Here is a 19,891-nt window from a genome sequence, read left to right as displayed (position 1 = left end):
AGAGTTCATAAACCAAATTAGCAAAATAAGGAAATCACAAAGGGGAATAGATAATTAAAGTACTAGAATAATAGAATGTAGAGGAGAAACTAAATTAAAGCAACATGTAACTCTGAATTAGAGGAGAAATAAACCTAAAAGTCCTAAACCTAGAGAGAGGAGAGAGCATTTCTCTCTAGAAAACTACATCTAAAACCTAACTAATTGTGAATGAAGTGTGAATGAATTGATTCCCTAATATGCTCCACTCTACAGCCTCTAATTTGGATTTTTGGGCCTGAAACTGGGTCAAAAAGGAGCCCAGAAATCGCCCCTAGCGTTTTCGGTAAATTACAGCACGTGACGCTCGTCACGCGTACGTGTCGCCTAGGCGTACGCGCCGCTTGACGAAATCTTGATCACGCGTACGCATTGCTTGTCTAACGTGCCAGTCACGCATACGCGTTGCTTACGCGTACGCGTCACTGCTAGCTTCTGAATTCCTCATTTTCTTGTGTTCCTTCCACTTTTGCATGCTTCCTTTCTATCCTCTAAGTCATTCCTACCCTATAAACCCTGAAAACACTCAGCAAATATATCACGGCATCGAATGGTAATAAAAGAGGATTAAAATTAGCAAATTTAAGGCCAGAAAAGCATGTTTTCAATCATAACACAAAATCAGGAAGGAAAATGTAAAACATACAATTTACATGAATAAGTATGAGAATAATGGATAAAATCTACTGAAACAAGCACAAGATAAACCGTAAAATAGCAGTTTATCAGTGCCTCACTTCTCGTCGTCGACCTACAATCTTCACATTATGGACCACCTCATAGGCTTGGTTATTGTCTTCATCCCGGATCAACGACACAATGCAATTCATCTTCTCTTGAAATCCACGTTGCACCTTCAATCTCGTTGTTGGAGCAACATGGCAAAATCTTGTTTAGAGAGTCAAAATCCTTGGCAGCCTCCTTTTTCACCCTAGACATTAGAGCATTGTTGTACGGGGTTACAAATTCAGCTAAGGTTGTCTGCAGTTCAGATACTTGTCGAACAAAAAATGGACTCTCTCGCTTTTCTGAGTGGAAGATATTCCAACCCGAAAGTCACCCTTCAGATACACTGGAATCCAGCATCTGCGATCATTCCGCATCCCTTGCAACCACTCATTATCCTCGAGACAATAGGCATTCACAAAACCAGTCCAATTGTCTTCAAACTCCTCTATAGTCAAACTTTGGTAGACGACTTCACTCATTGTAACCTGAATTTCTTCGTAGCAACCATATCCTTTCAAATTCTCATGAAGCTTCTTCATTATGTGCCACAATAATAACTTATGCCTAGTATGTTGCAGGGCCTTCCTAATAACAACTCTCATAGAGGGACATAGTCAATAACAATAACTGCTGGAGGCTATCCGGACATACAATTCACCCAGAAATTAAATAACCACACAAATGAAGCCTTTTCTTTGGAGTTGAGTAACCCACATTCAAGAAGTACAGATTGTCCGTAATGGTTAACTCCGACAAAGGCAACAAACGGCATGTCGTTCTTATTTGTTAGGTATGTCGTATCAAAGTTGACAACATCCCGAAAGTACTCGTACAAGGCAATGCTCCGAGGATTAGAAAAAAATATCTGAATAATTCGACATTCTTCATCGTAATCAACATCATAGTAAAAATGATTGCCTCGCTTCTTCATCAGTATGAACTAGTCCATTACCTCTTTACCATCGCCTCCTTTCGCAATTGATCTCCTATCCAAATCAATGAAATTTCTCACATCCTTTTTTCTAAAAACTAAGGCTATCAGGTCCGCCGGCATGATTAAGCAGTTTCTGAAATATTTTACATACTCGAATTCTGCCTTGAGAATCAATTTGGCAAGTCCTTTTAGCCTACATAGAAATAACCTTATTTCTCCTCAATAACCTCAAATTAGTGCAGTTTAGATCGTGACAGTGTTCGAGTTCATCTACACTAACAATCCAACTACCGCCTACATCAAAAGAGGCAATGATCTTGGCTTTGCACCCTATAGGTCCTTTTAGATAGGTCTTCCTCGTTTCATCAACCTTTGATTCGGCTTTGCCCTTCCGGTTACAGACAAGCATAACATAGTATATAACCCTATCAGCATTCTTTTTCGAACTCCTATTCCTCCAGTCAAAGCCAACTCTTCTCGCGTAGGTGTTGTAAAATTTGATTACTACATCTAGAAAATCAAATTCTATGCCAACAACGAGAACATTATCACCAATTTCTGATTTTATGATGGCACCTCAGTTGATAACACACTTACAAAAGTTTTCGGGAAGAAAATCACAAAGGAGTAGACAAAGTTAACATCTAACAACAAATGCCTAAACCAACAACACAAACAATATCAAACAAAACACATGGAATCAAATAAATACACTTAAATACAACCAGAAGAATTTAAGTCAAAACTAAATAACTACTTTGGAAAACAACCATGTTCTGGTCCAGGTAATAACCGAAAAACTCTGCCTCATGATTAATAACTAACAAAAACATTTTAAAGCCACTATATTGGTTGTAACTACCCTAAGCAATTTCCACAAGCTGCCTCTTAATTGGGTTAATTTAATATGAAACTTAAAAAATAAGTATAATCTCTCAACACAGACTGTGTGACATCAGTCTAATCTCTGACACGGGTCATGCCATAGTCCTCTCCCGTCTGATTTCTCACACGTGGTGTGTAACAGCCCTCTAACCTATCATACAGGCCATGTGACAGCCATCTGTTCTCTCGCACAGTCCGTCTCAAAGCGAGCTGCTTTCTCACATGGGTCGTGTGACAACCATTTGACCTCTTGCATAGGCGGCGTAAAAAAGAACCACTTTCTCACACAGCCCATGTGAAAGGCCACGAACTCCCTAGGTGTCCAGTCTAATGGAATTAACATCAAACACGAATTAAATTGATGAAATTCTAAATCAAACATGAATTAAATGGATGAAAGCCAAAAATTGGCGTGGATAAAACTGCCCCATGTTTCCCCTACCAAACTCCGTTAATAATCGAATTGAAACTGCAAAATCGTTAAAATCACAAGTATTAATATAATCATTCAATCAAGTTTTGAATTTTAAAATTGAGTTCAGCCAAATAAAACAACAAGTAGCATAAAATAGTGGAAGATCGGAGACTACATACTTAAAAGACAATAACGTAATTGTCAGGGGAATCAACTATTACACACCGATTTTATTGTGGTGCCGTGATTTTATTGTGATGTTAAAGAGAATAAACAGTACATGTAGCTGGAATTTTCGTAAGGAAGAAAAAAAAGATATATTCTTTAAGAACAAATCAAATGGACAGAATTTAAATTTTGGAAAAAAATGAGTTTTAGTAAAAACCAATCGAGAAAAAAAAGTGAGAGATTAAATGTGAGTCTGCGAGAATAGAAAAAATACGAAAAAAATAATTCGATAAAACTATTGTTACAATCAACTGTGTATTCGTAGTTGGCAATTACCAATTACGTATTCAGATAATAAAATAGCACCACTCTTAATGTAAATCTTTGATTTTATTATGGGAAATTATAGTGTACAGATTGGAGGATACAGATATTCTTATTGGAGTTTTCTCGTGGTGACAGGTGTCCAGGGGGAGCCGTTTGTGACTGGTCTCTGAAAGGGGTGACGTGAAGCGTGCTCAAAGCCGAGTAGCTCATGTTGGGAGGGAATTGGATCCGTTTGGGAAGGAGGTGCTGTGCTTGGATGGGAGGAATTGGGCCCGCTGGACTGGATTCCATACAAGGCCTTGGATAAAGGTGGGCTGAGAGAGAATCATGGTTGAAAGGGTGGGATGGGTTAAAAGCATCTCTGTTTCAGTAAGTTAATAACGGGTATATGACCCCTTGACCCAAAAAAAAAGAAAAAAATAAATAAAAGATTACATAACCCAATTGAAGGCAGAAAAAAAGGAGACACTTCGATAAAAATGTTTAAAACGTCTTTTTTTAAAGATGTTTGCTATTAACTAAAGTTTAATACATATAATTAATTAAACTATATTATTTTTTTCAAAATTAGATCAGACAAATTGATTTGGTCAAAAAAATAGTAGACCAAATTTTGAATTGATTTAAATTAATAATATTTTTTTATAAAAAAATGACTATAATAACTTTATTATAGAAAATTACTAAAATATTTTTATTATATATTTTTTTAATTTTAAAAATCCTATCTAATTCAATAATTGCATAGAGAGAAGAAAAAGATTAGAATTTAGAGTTTTTAAAATATATAATAGAAATATTTTGAGTCATTTTTTATAATAGGGATATTATAGTCATTTTTATAAAAAAATATTAATTCAAATTGGTTCAAGATTTGGTTTATCGGTTTTTCGATTAAACCGATTTAAAAGATGTTTTAAATGTATTTATCTAAGTGGCTCCCAAAAAAAAAAGAAGAGAAAGAATATATGCACCTGCACGAAATTTTTGGTGACCACTGAAGACTTAGTTTATTTAGCAGGCGGTAGTTATTTCGGTGCTGTACTCATTATAGGATAATTTTATATAATTTAAAAAGTAATGAATAAAGATATGATTGAACAAATATTAAATATTTGAGTAGGTACTACTGGATTAATAGTAAAAGTATAATTCATGCAGTATTGTAGGAATGTTGAGATGTAAAAATATGTTGAAGTGAATACAGTTTAGCTGCACTTTAGATGTGTTGATTCTATTTATTTGTTAGAATGTTGACTAAATAAGATAGTGAAACATTCAAATACGTAAGTATATCAGTTGGCGATATAATGACTGAACGCTGTATAAGACGGCTATTTTTTTTAGGTATGGAAGTAAGAGTAGCGATATAATGAAACAGTATAATTTTTGGTATTGTACGAAATTGTGGAAGGTATAGAAATCGGACGGTCCAATTAGTGAACCTCAATTTCTTTTAATTTTTTTAACATAAATCGGACAATGCAACTTGTGTGCCATCTACTAAGATAGAATTCAGCAAGGACTATTTCAAATTGAAGAACAGCAACTCATTATAATTCAATACAACGTTAATAACTGGTGAATCCATCGACACATTCACAACAACAGAAAAAAAGTTAAGGGCATAAGTAAACCATCAACAAATTAGCTATCATCTACTCTCTTTCTTAACTGAGTAAACTTAATTCGGCTGTTTCTGGGTTCAATGCAAAACATGGTTCATGGAGATGTTGCCTCCCTAACCAACGCTCATGGTGTATACGTAGCACAACCCATTTAAAATATTCAAAAATATTTATAATAAAACTATATTTGACATTGTCAGTGTATTAAAATTAAACTTTGATGGCTATCTACAATGTAGTGTACATCCAGTCTCCGTCACAATGCTCTTGAAATTTGACTAACTTTTTCGCTAAATTACATACACCAATGTTTTGAATAGAATCTACCAAATCCTATCTGGGACTAATCCAGATTGTGACGAAATTTGAATTTGACTAGGACTCGTCGTAGCTTTCAATAGCCAAGAGCTAACCCAACTTGTAAGGGAATCTCTATAGGATCATGAAACAAAACAGAAAGATGTATAAAGAAAATCAGAAACATCTTACGGCATTTTCTTCAAGTGTAAGTCACTGTCCCTTACCTCTCATTGGCAGTTTTCGACTAACCTCACCATGTTTGGAGAATTTTGATGAGACTCAGACAGACCAAAATGAGAAAAAGAAATAACAAATGAGAACCATGAAGGAGAAGAACTCAAACAACTGAGGCAGCGATGAGATGTGAATCCTGTGTTTTGATTCTTACTATCTTGCATTCAACCACTGGCCGTTCACCGTTATTATAGAAGAGTGGAACCTCCAAGGTTGAAGCAAGTCCAAAACCCATACTGTCTTGTTGTCTTGCATTAGAGCTGCAGCGGCTTCATCAGTGAGGAGAGAGAGATCCGAATCTATTGCATGCATGTTACCCATACGTTCTCATCCTTTTTTTGTTTTTCAAGTTTGTTGAATCTAGCACATAGTGTCTTGGTTTCGCTTGAAGTTTAGATTTAGACCGTAGATCTGCTACTATCCGGATTTGACTTTGATTTCTCCCTCATTGCTTGATTTGTGCCTGAGACTTGGTAGATTTCTTCTTGGATCCTTGGTGCAACACAAATGAGGGAAAATAGTTTTTGATGTGCTCTAACCTTAGTGTGACTAGGCTCTTGGTATTAGCCCTTTCTTGTTACATGGATAAAGGAACACGCCCTTTGTTCTACAACCCATCGTAGCTTCATCACCTTCCGTTTTCTTCTTTCTTCATTGTTGGATGATGTGACTGAAGAGTAGGAGTGCCGGGAGAAAAGAGACGGCGTGGCTTTTCGTGGAAGGCAAGAAAGGTTAAATGAATCGGCATGGTTGTGAGAATCGGTCTGGACCGGACTATTCGACTGCAAAAACTGGTGGACCAGATTCGCAGCTGGTCTGGTGCAATCTTGAAACAGCTAAAGGAACAGAACTGGTCAAAGTTGGTTAGAACCGGTCAAAGTCGGTCAAGCATGCGAAAACTTCTTAAAATCAGTAGAGATCGGTTTAACCGAACCGTTTGGGGAAAAAACTCCAAAATTAATGAATTTGAGGGTTATTGGTGACTATAACTGGATCAGAGGTTTGCTCATTCAAGAATAAGGATATTAGTTGTAGGGGTGTAATCCGGTCGGTTTGTTATTGTGTTGGACCGCAAAATAACTGAACCGGCCTGTACGGTTCTGAAGTGATGGCAACCGGTTGGGTTGCTACGTTATGGACAACGAACTAAAGAAAATCGACAGCGGATCGGTTTGGTCAATTATTTTGAGTTTTTAATTATATTTTAATTATAAAAATTTTTAATTTTTTACTGAGGTGACCGTTTAAAATTTACGCAAAACAACATATTCTTAAGAAAATTGACTAATGTTAATTGAAAAACGTTGATAAAAATTAAATTTTTATCGGAATGCTAATTCGTATTCATTATAAGTTAGATCTTTTTTATTGATATATATAAGAATCAGTTCAACCAATATGTTCCGGACAAAACTCCTAAATTAATGAAGATGTCGTTCGAACTTAAATTTTTTTTATTCTCCATGCTCTTTTTAGTACTAAAATATGTTGTTCCTTGTTATTTTAAATGCTAATTATTAATCTCTTAGTAAAAACGTGTATTAATATTTTTTAAATATTATTTGAATTTTCTACTCGGTTATATTTAAATTAGTTTTATTTTTTGTTATTTATAATCATTAATATAACTATAAGTAACCACGACTAAATAAAAACACAAGAAATATTTTTATCAATTATAGTATATAGTATATAACGATCTTATGAATATAAACTAATTAATTAATTTTCGAAATAAAAAATGTTGAGGTCAACCGGAGCCTATAACAATTAGTTTATATTCATAAGATCGTGAAGTGAAGAACTAAGTGATAGGTTCCATCTTTTTTTTTTTCGGCCCAAACAAGGTCCATGACGAGAGTCCCAAACCAACGGAACGCGTAACCTTTGTAACCCCGTTCAAGTTCACTCCCACCAAACCGGCTCTGTCTCACGTCCCATCAGCTTCCACCAGCCCCTCTGAACCAGCTGCAAACTACAACATGAGATCAACTCGTGTCATTACGTGAAATACAGTGAAATAAATCTATATATTTGTATGAATTATGATCTGTACATTAGTGCCGTGATTTTATTGTGACATTAAAGAGAATAAACAGTAGCTGGAATTTTCGTAAAGAAGAAAAAAGATATATTCTTTAAGAACAGAATTTAAGTTTTGGAAAAAATGAGTTTTAGTAAAAATCAGTCGAAAAAAAATGAGAGATTAAATGTGAGTTCAGACAAAATACGAAAAAAATAATTCGATAAAACTATTGTTACAATCAACTGTGTATTCGTAGTTGGCAATTACCAATTACGTATTCGGATAATAAAATAGCACCACTCTTAATGTAAATCTTTGATTTTATTATACACTACTTGATGCATATCAAGAACATGAAAACAGGTATAAAGAAGTTCTTCCATCGAAAGAATAATAAAAAAGAAAAAATGAAGGGCCCACCTCTGAATCATTTCATTATTAAGGATCATTAAATTAAATAATAATGAACTGTGTCATCCATATGCAAATCAAATAACACATAAAAGGGCCAGCACCTATACGCATGAAATTTAGCACCTATACGCATTCACCTTATGTCATAGGAAAATTATCAGATGTACCTCTACTTTGATGTTCCATGTACAATCAATTTTCCGATAAAATATTGTCGTGTAATTAATAATTTATGAACAAATTTAATCTTATGTAAAACATAAAATGTCCAGAATGACCAACTTAAAAAGGAAAAGAAAAACGTGCTTTGCAATTTATATGTAATATTCCAAATAATTATTATTTCAAAAAAAAAAAAAAACCAAGCAGTTCAAACTATTAATTTCCTTACTACTTGGATCCTTAATTGTTGGTGTAATTAAATTCTTTTTTTCAGTTGCCATTTGTTATAAATGTTTATTTGCATATTTATTTTTAAAATAATCTATCTATTATATAAAAAGAGAATTTAAAATAATTTTATAACGAGTAAACCACACATAAATTTTTTAATTTCATATAAAATTATTATATCATTCATAAATTTAATTTATAACAATATAAAAAAGCATTTATTTTCGAATTATATTTATGCTGTCATAGAAAATAACATTTATATAATCAATTTAGTATTAATTTTATAATTTCACAAATTAAATTATCTAATTATTTTAAAAAAATAATAGTATAAAAAAATGTTAACTCATTTCAATTATTTGAATTTTAATATTGCATATCATATTTAGAGAATAAATTTTATTTTATATATCAAAAATTTTTTGTTTATTTATCTATATATCAATTTATTTTTAAAAATTTAATAATGACACAATAAACTTTTAATATATTAGATAGCTTCTAATATTGTTAATTTATCACATAAATATTTTAGTAAAATGATCATTTTATAATTTTTTTAAGAATTTGGATTCTCCAAATTTGGGATTTTAATTTACTTTAGAGGATAAATGCATGGTTTTGAAAATCGAACCGGACCGACCGGTTCAACCGGATTAACCGGGAACCGGTCACCTAACCGATCCGGGTAAAGTTAAAAATCGCTTAGCAAAAAACCGGTAAAAAACCGGTCAAACCGGCGGTTAACCGGTGAACCGGAAGAACTGTCCGGTTTTTTAACGGGTTTTTGGTTTGAAAATATAACCTAAACGACGTCGTTTTGCTCTAAAAAAATTATAAAAAAAGGAAACAAATAAAACCCAACAAATAGCACTACGTCCCTACCTCTCTCTTCTCTCTCACTCTCACATTCAAATCCCTAATTTAACCTAACTAACCCTATCAGAGCCCCCATTCGCCGCTACCGTCAGCCCCATTCGCCGCTACCGTCAGCCCCCAGCCGCCGCCACTCTTCTCTTCCTCAACGTCTCTGTGCTCGTCGCAAAGCCACTCACCTCACCTCCTCAACCCTAATTTCCTCTTCTAACTTCCTCCAACAAACTCCACCGTCACTACCACAATTGACGCCGAATCGGAGCTTCTGTCAGCGAAACTGCCACCGTCGCGGATCGAAGCAGCTGTCAGCAGCGTCGTCATCTTGAACTCTGAACTCTGAAGCTTCTGGCATCGCGAACATCTACTCAGCCCTGTTCTCCTCGCCGTCGTCAACGTGCTTGTTCTCCTCGCCGTCGTTCCAGTGCCTCCAGAAGCTTCCTTCCTCCAACAACAAGTTCACCTACAACTGCGACAACCACACCTTCAACTTCCTCGTCCATAATGGCTTCATTCGGTTTCTCTGTTTTTCTCTCTAGATCTGTTTTCTCTGATTCAATTTTGTGTATATATGTATATATTTTTGTGTAAATTGTGTTGTTTTGAATTTGATTTGTTTTGTTTGAATGGTGCAGTACTGAAATTGATATGGTTTTGAAACTAAATAAAAAAAAGAAACTGATGATCCTCTTCTGAGCTCACTGTCACCATCATCGTTCCTCCCTCGCCGTGTCTCCAGTAAGCCGCTGCTTCTTTAGTTTCGATTTCTAAGATTCTGGCTTCTGAGTTGATTTTTTATACTAGATTCTGAATTGGGATTGTGTTCTGAGTTGGGTTGTTCCTTAATGTGAGTCTGAATTCAATTTGAATTGTTTTACTTAGTTTTTCTGTTTCTGGATTTGGTGGTTGAGTTGTCTGTAACTCTGTATTCTGAGTTTTTGTTGTTGAAAAGCATTGAATTTGTTGAATCTAGTTAGGGTTTGGTTAGTTATAAGAGGCTTGTTGCACAATAAGAAATTTCATCAATGTGTTATTCAATTGAATTGTATATTGGCAGCCCAAAAAGGGATAATTGAATTGTATAAGAGAATTAATGTTGAATAATTAGCCTTGACTTGATAATGTTGCCTGCAAGATCTTTAATTTTTTGCAGCTTGAGTGGAAATTCTGCCTCAGTTAGTTGTTTTAAAGTTATCAATAAATTTAACTCAATCTGAATATTATCAATGAACTTTTCATCTTCAATTTTTATTATATCTTAAATTCTATTAATTTTTTTTTACTTAAAAATTCATGAATTTTAATGAATTTAAATATATAAAATTATATATTAAATTTTTAATAATTTTATTTAATATTTAATTAAATCGGTTGAATCCCGGTCGAACCACTGAACCAGTGAACCAGTCGCCTAATATTTAATTAAACTCCGGTTGAATCTCGGTCGAACCATTGAACCAGTGAACCAGTCGCTTCACCAGTTCATTGACCGGTCCGATTCTCGCAACCTTAGATAAATGTAATCGTTCACCATTTATTTTATAAGTGGAACCAAGAGAAAACATAAGAGAGCGAAAGATTACACTTTACTCTCTAAGATAAAAATACAAAATTTAAAAGATCCAAATTCTTTTTCTATTATCACAAAAAATTAAAAACTATATAATATTCAACAACAATAATATTTATTTATTAATTAACACTACGGCTAACTAATATTTAATGGGCTAAATATTTCTACACATTAACACATAACTAACGTAATTATAAAAAAATTAATTCATTAATTACTCAAAATAGGTTAAATTTATAAATAGGTTAAATTTTTTTAGGAAAAAATCTCACAATTATTTTTATAATTATTAGTGATGTCTATTGTATTTTATATTTTTTATAGTTTATCAATACTCTTTTTTTATAATAACTTTTATTTTATATTTAATAAAATTAAATTATTTATAAAAATATGACATATTTAATAAGTATAAAATTGTTGTACTTTTTAGACATATGAATAAACACTGTGCCTACGAAGGACGAGCCAATTTCCTGTACATCTGTACACAAAAGACATTTCCCATCTGTATGTACTTTATAACTTCTTAACAAGTTGCGTGACTTCCATAAACTTCTTTTTCATTGTTTTCACTCAATGAATACTTCCATATATCTCTACCGTATGAATAATTTATAATATAATAATGCTAGGAAACAACTCTTTATAAGCTAAGAATCAGTCAAATACCTTTAGATAAATTTAAAATCTTTACGTAGATAGTATTTATGCTAGGCATTAGAATATTTCTTCTACTAAATATTAGAATATTTTTTTCATACTAAATAGATGTTTTTTATATATTTTTTAAATGATTTACTACAATCGTAGAGAAAAAATAATTCCGTAAAAATTTTACCGTGATTCTAGCCAAAAATATCTTAACGAATCTCTTCACACTTAAATTTGATACTAAAACTAATTAATAACAAATATTTTAATATATAAATAAATAAAATTAATTAAAATCATTATAAATAATTAAATTATTTAATTTTTAGCTGATCACCTTTTGATTCCATATATTTTTCTTTTATAATAAATCTTAATAGCTAGATTGAATGAAACAACAAAGTTCTGCTTCGGTACGGCGGAATACCAGAACCGCTTCCCTGATAGGAATGTAAAAGCACTTTCAAGTTTAAATTCAATTTCATTTTGATATTGTACGGTACCGTGTGTCACATATATTAAATAGAATAATATTTAATAAAAAAATATTAAGAATTGACAGTATGCCTCTCTTTGCAGATTAATAATATGTTCCTTAGTTTGTGAATTATATTTCTACAAATAAAAAAATATTTGTTTTTACAATATGTTTTCATGTAGATTGACAACACATTTCTGTAGATTATAATTTATGAATAAAAAATATTTTTTCTTACAATATTTTCCCCAAAAAATTATTTGTATTAAAGACGTCCCCATAAATTTGTTAATTGTTAAATACCAAATTTCTCAACAGTTAGGTGATTTATCAACACTAAATCAATGTATAAATAAAATTAACCTTATTAGTTTTTTTATTAATGTGATATCGTTTTTTTAAAATAAGATTGATGTCATTTTATCTATTAATTTTAATGTAAATTTTAAATTTAATATAAATTTTGGATCAATTTTCTAATGGATCATTTACCAACATAATTTTACCTACGGTTTAGTCATCAATAAAATTAATTATCAATAATTTCGTCATCGATAACATCAAAACTTGTTATAATAATAACTTTTTGATAATATCAAAAATGATACTCTAAAATCATTTTATTAAAGTTGTTCTAAGTCATAACTACAATAAAAATTTGTTTATTCAAATGGGTTGAAATTCAAAAAATATATACCAATAAAGGTCCGAATACATATATTCGAATGCTTTTGGTGTTGAAATTTGGTTCATTCGTTATAATTCGAGATATAATTCATTAACTAGACATAACTGAATTTTTTCTAAAAATGATTATAAAAAATAACAGCAACAAACTCCAAGGAGATGTTCTTAATATCTAGATATATAGTTATATTATAAAACTTCTCTTATTTAACTTGAATGTCAAAAGACTTTTATGTAATTACTCATTTTGTGATGAGTGTTTAATTTACCAAAACATTCTTCAACCAGCAAAAGAACAATAACCTCTCTCAGTCTTTGCTTGGAACGAGATACATGTATTCACACCTACCGGAATAAATATTTTTTCTTCTTATTGTGCAAGGGAGAATAATTCTCAATTCAAGCAAAAGCAATAATATGCGAAAAGAAAACGTGATTATAAAAATAATTAATTGGAACCAAATTTATTTTAAAAAATATCGTTAACATTTTTCTCCTTAAATTTTCAGCTAGCTAGCTAGGGCAAACTAATTAATTTGGTGAATAAAACTACTAGTTTCTTTAAATTTAAATATATTGTGTGTGCAAGTGTAATAATGATCACAAACATATATACAATAGCACCCGCGCGAAGTATGACCATGATTCAATTTAATCACCCAAAGACGCGTTAATTAATGAACTAGTAGGATAAACTATAAACTAAGTAACATGAATGATAATTAATACACATTAAGTTGCGTGAAAAAGAAATTCCAAAGTCATTAGCAAAAGCCTCTTCTTCCACTAGCAGCATCTCTTAGTTTTGTTTTTTCTTCCCTGAAAGCTACGTCCTATCGATCTAGTGATGGATATTCACGTCTAACTTTCAAATAAAAGGAACGTATCAACTATTAAATTATTAAATTTTATTCATTGCCAAAATCTTGGTAGGATTTGGATAGATTATAAAATTAAATTCAATGGCTGGTGTTATTTACGATCATTTATACTTTATAGAAGATTGAAGGTAAATGACGAGCGAGGCCCTTTTATAATAGATGAGGGTAGGGTAGTATGTTCTTTTTATTATTAATTTATATGTATGTATAGATGACGAATAATACATATACATGCATTATATCCATATTAATCATTGATGTATTATTAGAAGTGAACAGCGAAAAAATTTTCCTATAATTGAGGTATATATATATACAAACAAATTTGATCATGGTCCAATATTTTTGTTTCTATTTTCATATATATATATATATATATGGGAATATTAGTATAGCCACGGTCTTAAGTCTCAAGCTATTGTTGCTGAGTCAGTTAAAAGAGACTAGGGAGTTAGTTTTCTGTTTAAAGAAATTAGTTGCTACAAAAAAATAGAACATTTGTAACAAAAATTTTATATCAAATTTAAAATTGTTATGAAAAAATAACTTTTTATAATAATAATTAGTGATTGTTATAGAAAAATAATGTTCAACATTACAAGTTGTTATAAAACATATTAATTTTTGTAACAATTTGATTTTTTTGTTACAAATCATGTTAGTTTTTATAACAAACTATTATTTTGTTACAAAATATTATACAAAGAATAAAGTAATTGCAAAAATTTAAAATATTTTGTAACAAAATATTTTTTTGTTTCAAAAACTTCAATTGTTTTATAATATAAAATTAATTTGGTGATTTTGTCTTATTAAGTTTAAATTTTATAATTTTAGAAATTATTCTATTAAAAATAATTAAAGAGATTTGGATATAAATTCATTTTAAATCAATTAATATTTTTAAGTAATTTTATTATAATTGAATATTCTGTATAATTTTAGTAATTGAAGTATAAAAAAGAATTATACAATTTAATTTAAGTAATTTTTATTATGAAAAATTTATGACTTATTTTATTAATTTGAGCTCTTATTTTATAAATTAATCAATTAAAAATAATTAAATTAGTTTTATTAATATTTGGACTTAAGTTAATTAATGTTTATGTACAATTTTTAATCCTAATATCACAAAATCCCTAAATCCCCAATTTGTTACCTTAAATCCCTAATTGTTAACCTAATTTCATAAAACCTACAATACATACATTTAGAGAAAAGGAAAGAAAGGAAAAATAGAGAGAAAATAGGAAAGAAGAGAAGGAGAGAGGAAGAGTTGTCTCTCTACGGTGCCGTTACTGCCACTCGCCGTTGTCGTCGAGCCACTTCATCGCCGTTGCCAAGAGGAGAAGAGCTGGAGAGAGATAGAACAACGCGAGAGATGAGAAGGGGGAGATCGCGCCCAGTCATCACCGCAGAACTGTGTCCTGCTGTCGCCGCTGTCGCGCCTGGGTGCTGCCGTTGAGTTCGCTGCTACCGTTGCCATGGAGACTGCCACCATCATCATCGGAGATGCGTGGTTGATTAGGGCAGGGAGAGGGAGAAACATGAACAATGAGAGGGGAGGGGAAGAACGCAGGGTGGTGAGTGTTTTCTTTGCCATCGTCATCGAAGGAAGCTCCGCCGTTGCCGCTGGCGGAATCACGAGCTGAGGTGGGGGAGGAGGCCATCTTTTCTGTTGTTGTTGCAGTCACCGTGCAGCTACTGCTACAACTTCGTTTTCTTGTTTTCCTTAATTACTGTAAGTAGAGGTGTGCAAAAAAACTGGTTTGACTAAACTGAACTGAAACTGAATTGAAACTGTTTTAAATAAACCAGTTTTTTTAAATAAAAAACTGAACTGAAACCATAGTTTTTTATAAAAACCAGTTTATTAAAAACCAGTTTTTATAGTGCAGTTTGGTTTTAAACCAAATCAAAACTGGTTTATTCACATCAGTAACTTCAATCTTCCAAATCAAAACTGGTTTGAAAAAATGTGAAAAACTCAAAAACCCTAATCGCCGTTTCAACCTCTTCTCTCGTCTCTCTCCTTCTGTCGCCGCAACCAACCCACCGCTACCAGCCTGCCACCGTCAGAGTCACCGTCGTCGAACTATTCGCCCTCGGCCCTCACTTCACTCCACTCTCCGTTGGGCAGTAGGGGTGTTCTGTCGCGCAGTCGCTATCATTTCTGTTCAGCCGTCTAGCCCCATCGCGGTCGCCATCTTCGCTCAGTCTCTGTCTCCTTGCTGTCGTCGGTTCCGTCGTACCCTGCATTTGGAATGGAGCTTTAAGTAATTTCCGTTTCCCTCTTCTAATTATTTGTTCTAATTTAATTTTTATATGATTAATTGTTCTTGGTGCTGTTCTAATTTTTAGTTATGTCTCTCGTTTTTTTATTTTTGTTTTTGATTTTTGGATGTTAGGCTGTTCTTTGGTTCTTCTAATTTTTTGTTTAGGGTTTTGGTTTTGTTCTATTTTGGTTGTGTTCTAATTTTTATGATATATATTTATCTCCATTAATTCAAGAATTGTGTTTGGGAGTTGGAGGAAACAGAAGCAAAATGGATGGCTTTTAGTAAAAGATTATAGTAAGATTCTGAGCTTGTTCACCAAAACCCAACTCACAAAACACTTGCATATAAACAAAACTGCTATTAAAATCAAGACTAGGTATAGAATTGAGCAGGTAACTAATTGCATACCTCGTATTCTTGGTGCAAGGATCTATCAGAATAAACATAGACATCCTAATGATTTGAAGTTGCAGAATCCTGGAAGTGTTGCCCCTGCCACCAATTCTTAGCATAAATGCAACATTTAATCTTTGTCTCTTCTGGTAGTTTTATCTTTTGTGATTGGTAGATGACGTCTTCTATGCATGTATATATGTATGTTGTCTAATTGTAAACGTTGTAGTTTTTTTTGGGGGGGGGGAGATAAGTTTCCTTGTCCCTGTATCTGATTGTTGCAATGTTGCCACTTCAGAATTCTATGAAGCTTAAACTCATGTTTCTTGCTTGGGGAATAATCTTCCATTACATTTTGTTTTGCAGCTGGAATTGTAATTGAGGAGAAGAATTGGCCATCATTTTTTCCAATCATACATCATGATATTACAAATGAAATTCCAGTTCATCTTCAACGAATTGAACATGTTGCATTTTGCTCATTGTTAGGTATTATTTTGCTCATTTTTTCACTTTCTAGTGATGTATTATTTCGTATGTTCCTGAGGCAAATATAATTGCCGTGTTAGATACCTAGATGCAGGGTATCATTAACTTTAGCATTTCAGACACTTGCAGCTTTAGTTAGATACATGGTTCTTTTGTTTCTGATATGCAACTATCCTATATACTTTGTTGAAAAATAAAAGACCAGCCATAGTTTGTTTCGTTTCTCTTTTGTAGCAATTTTCAAGAAGTAAAGAAAGTAATTTCCTGTCTCTGTATTTTTGCCTAAGGTGCCATGGTAAAACTATATGCTAGATGTAGTTATTGTAAAACAAATATATATAGGGTATGTAGTAACTACAAAATGAAAATGAATTTTATTATTAAATTGAGAATCTTAATTATGTTCAACAGGAATACATACAACAAATTTATTATTCAACACATTGGGTTGCCAAAGATGTCTGAGAGAGAGGAGTATTCAAATCCTGCTGTTCCTCCTGCTCATCTCTCATTACCTCCTCAACCTAGTGGATCTTTTGGGCGTAAGAATCGATCAGAGATATGGGAACATTTCATTCCAATCGAAGGGATAGAGAAGTATGCAAGATGTAAAAACTGCAACGGTCAAATAAAATATGAGGGGGGAACAAGTGCTATGCGGCAACATTGGAAGCGATGTTTTGAATCGAACAACAAACAGAGCAAGAGACAAAGGATAGAAGGGGGAACAAGTGGTCTTATATCCTCACCGAGTGTTACAAAGTTTGACCAAGCAGTAACTCGAAGTATCCTTACTGAGATGTTTGTGACTGAAGAGCTACCTTTCCAATTTGTAGAAAGAAATGTGTTTCGAAGGCTCTTGCATAGCATGCAACCTAAGTTTAAAATCCCTTCGCGTACTACATTGGCCCGTGATATACTTTCTTTTTATGAAACAGAAAAAATGAAGTTACAAAGTTATCTCTCTCATCATTGTCAAAAAGTGTGCCTTACAACTGACACTTGGACGACATCGAGTCAAAATTTGACTTATATGTCACTAACGGCACACTTTATTGATAATGATTGGAAGTTGCAAAAGAAGATATTGAATTTTTGTCGGGTTGAGGGTCATTCAGGAGAGGTACTTGGTAGAGCTATTGAAGGTTGTTTGGATGCTTGGAAATTGCATCAAGTTTTTACTGTAACGGTTGATAACGCAACTTCTAATGATGGTGCAATTTTATACTTGAAAAAGAGATTAAATGCATGGAATAGTCTTGTTTTAAAGGGGGACTATCTTCATATGCGTTGTTGTGCTCATATCCTAAATTTGATAGTAAAAGATGGCTTGAAAGAGATTGATGATTCAATTACAAGAATTCGTAATGCAGTCAAATATGTCAAGTCATCTCCTATGAGATGTGAAAGCTTCAAAGCGTGCATTGAGCGGGAGAGCATCAATTATAAAGGGCTTGTTTCTTTGGATGTTGAAACTCGGTGGAATTCGACATATTTAATGTTGGAGGCAGCATTGAAGCTTCGAGCAGCGTTTGATTTGCTTGAGTTGCAAGATGATAAATATATTAATGAGATGAGCAAATCTTATGGTGTGCCTACAGATGATGATTGGACTAATGCGGAGTCAATTTTACCATTCTTGAAAATATTCTATGATGCTACATTGCGCATTTCTGGGAGTTTGTATGTCACTAGTAATAAATATATGAAAGAAGTCTTTAGCATCGGAAGAAAAATCAAGTTGCATTGTGAAAATACTGATTTGAGCATAAGATTAATGGCGTCCAAGATGCAAAGGAAATATGATAAGTATTGGGGAACTCCAAATGTCATTAACATGTTGTTGTTAATTGCAATTGTGCTTGATCCATGTCACAAGTTGGATTTTGTAAATTGGATTTTGGATGAGTCATTTGGTGTTGAAAAGGGAGGAGAACTCAAGTCAAAATTGTTTACTTGCTTGAATTCCCTTTATAATCACTACCAAGGCAAAGAAGATGAATCTCAAAGTAATCAAGATGCAATGATCAATGAAGAGGATGAAGATGATATCCTAAATATTTATTTGCAATCAACTGGACGTGATTCAGATGCTAAATCTGAACTTGACAGATATCTGAAAGAAGATTGTGAGCCTAGAAACAAGTCAGCAGAGTTGGATATTTTGGGTTGGTGGAAGGGAAATTCAACCCGATTTCCTATTCTTGCACGTATGGCTCGAGAAGTTTTAGCCATACCGGTTTCTACAGTTGCTTCTGAGAGTGCGTTTAGTACAGGAGGAAGGATTATTGACCCTTATCGGATCTCCTTGACACCATATATGGTGGAAGCTCTTGTATGCACTCAAGATTGGGTAATAGATGACCCTTTTGGACTAATTGAAAATTTTGAAGAGATTGAAAAAGCTGAACAAGGTAATATACTTTTTTTCTTATTGCTTGTTTGTTACTAATTGTTAGTTTTCTATAATTAATGAGATATTTTTTTCTATGTAGGGAGAAATTCTTCAAGAAATGTCGGCACGCTTGATTCTCTTGAAGATGATTAGAATATTGTAATGGGCCAAAATTGTGTATTTGTGTTAGATTTGAATTAGTTTATTTTAACTTTATTTAGGTTAGTGTCATATTATATCATATTTTGAATGTTGTCATTGAACAAAAAGTAAGACTATGCTTTAGTTTACTAGTATGTAAATATTTTATGATTCTTTCAACTTTTGATTTAGAGAGAGAGAGAGGAGAGAGAGAGAGAGAAAGAAAGAAGGAGGAGAGAGAAAGTAGAAGGGGGAGAGAGAGAGGGGAAGATGTGAGAAAGAGGAGGGAGAGAGGGGAAGGGGAGAGAGAGAGGAGAGAGAGAGAGAGAGAGAAGGGAGGGGGAGGGGAAAGAGAGAGAGAGGGGAAGGGAGAGAAAATGGGAGAGAGAGAGAGAGGGGAAAGAGAGAGAGAAGGAGAGAGAGAGGAAAGGGAGAGAGGGTGTGAAAACTAGTTTTAGCCTATAAACCAGTTTAAACTGGTTTTTGGAAAGGGAGAGAGGGTGTGAAAACTAGTTTTAGCCTATAAACCAGTTTAAACTGGTTTTTTTGA

At 33.0% G+C, this 19,891-nt stretch overlaps 1 protein-coding gene across 1 annotated transcript; it reads right to left on the bottom strand.

Annotated features, from left to right (window-relative positions):
• Positions 1-837: 837 nt before the first annotated feature.
• Positions 838-1,822, bottom strand: LOC107493195 (protein FAR1-RELATED SEQUENCE 5-like). The gene is made up of 4 exons (XM_016114286.1): positions 1,721-1,822; positions 1,443-1,633; positions 1,089-1,353; positions 838-1,020 (listed from the first exon to the last, which is right to left on the bottom strand). Exons 1-4 carry the CDS (start codon positions 1,820-1,822, stop codon positions 838-840), a joined length of 741 nt encoding a protein of 246 aa, XP_015969772.1.
• Between the last annotated feature and the right edge of the window lie 18,069 nt (positions 1,823-19,891).

The sequence above is a fragment of the Arachis duranensis genome, chromosome 1 (assembly GCF_000817695.3).
Source record: "Arachis duranensis cultivar V14167 chromosome 1, aradu.V14167.gnm2.J7QH, whole genome shotgun sequence".
Classification (NCBI taxonomy): domain Eukaryota; kingdom Viridiplantae; phylum Streptophyta; class Magnoliopsida; order Fabales; family Fabaceae; genus Arachis; species Arachis duranensis.
This window is presented reverse-complemented; position numbering and strand designations above follow the sequence as displayed.

Bases quoted from the DNA above. Each gene is read 5' to 3' on its own strand.
- LOC107493195 (XM_016114286.1), bottom strand. From the start codon at position 1,822: ATGCCGGCGGACCTGATAGCCTTAGTTTTTAGAAAAAAGGATGTGAGA. The intron at 1,634-1,720 runs GTAATGGACTAG...CGAATTATTCAG, and splicing joins AAGGAGGCGATGGTAAAGAG to ATATTTTTTTCTAATCCTCG. The intron at 1,021-1,088 runs GTTGGAATATCT...TCTGAACTGCAG, and splicing joins ATCTGAAGGGTGACTTTCGG to ACAACCTTAGCTGAATTTGT.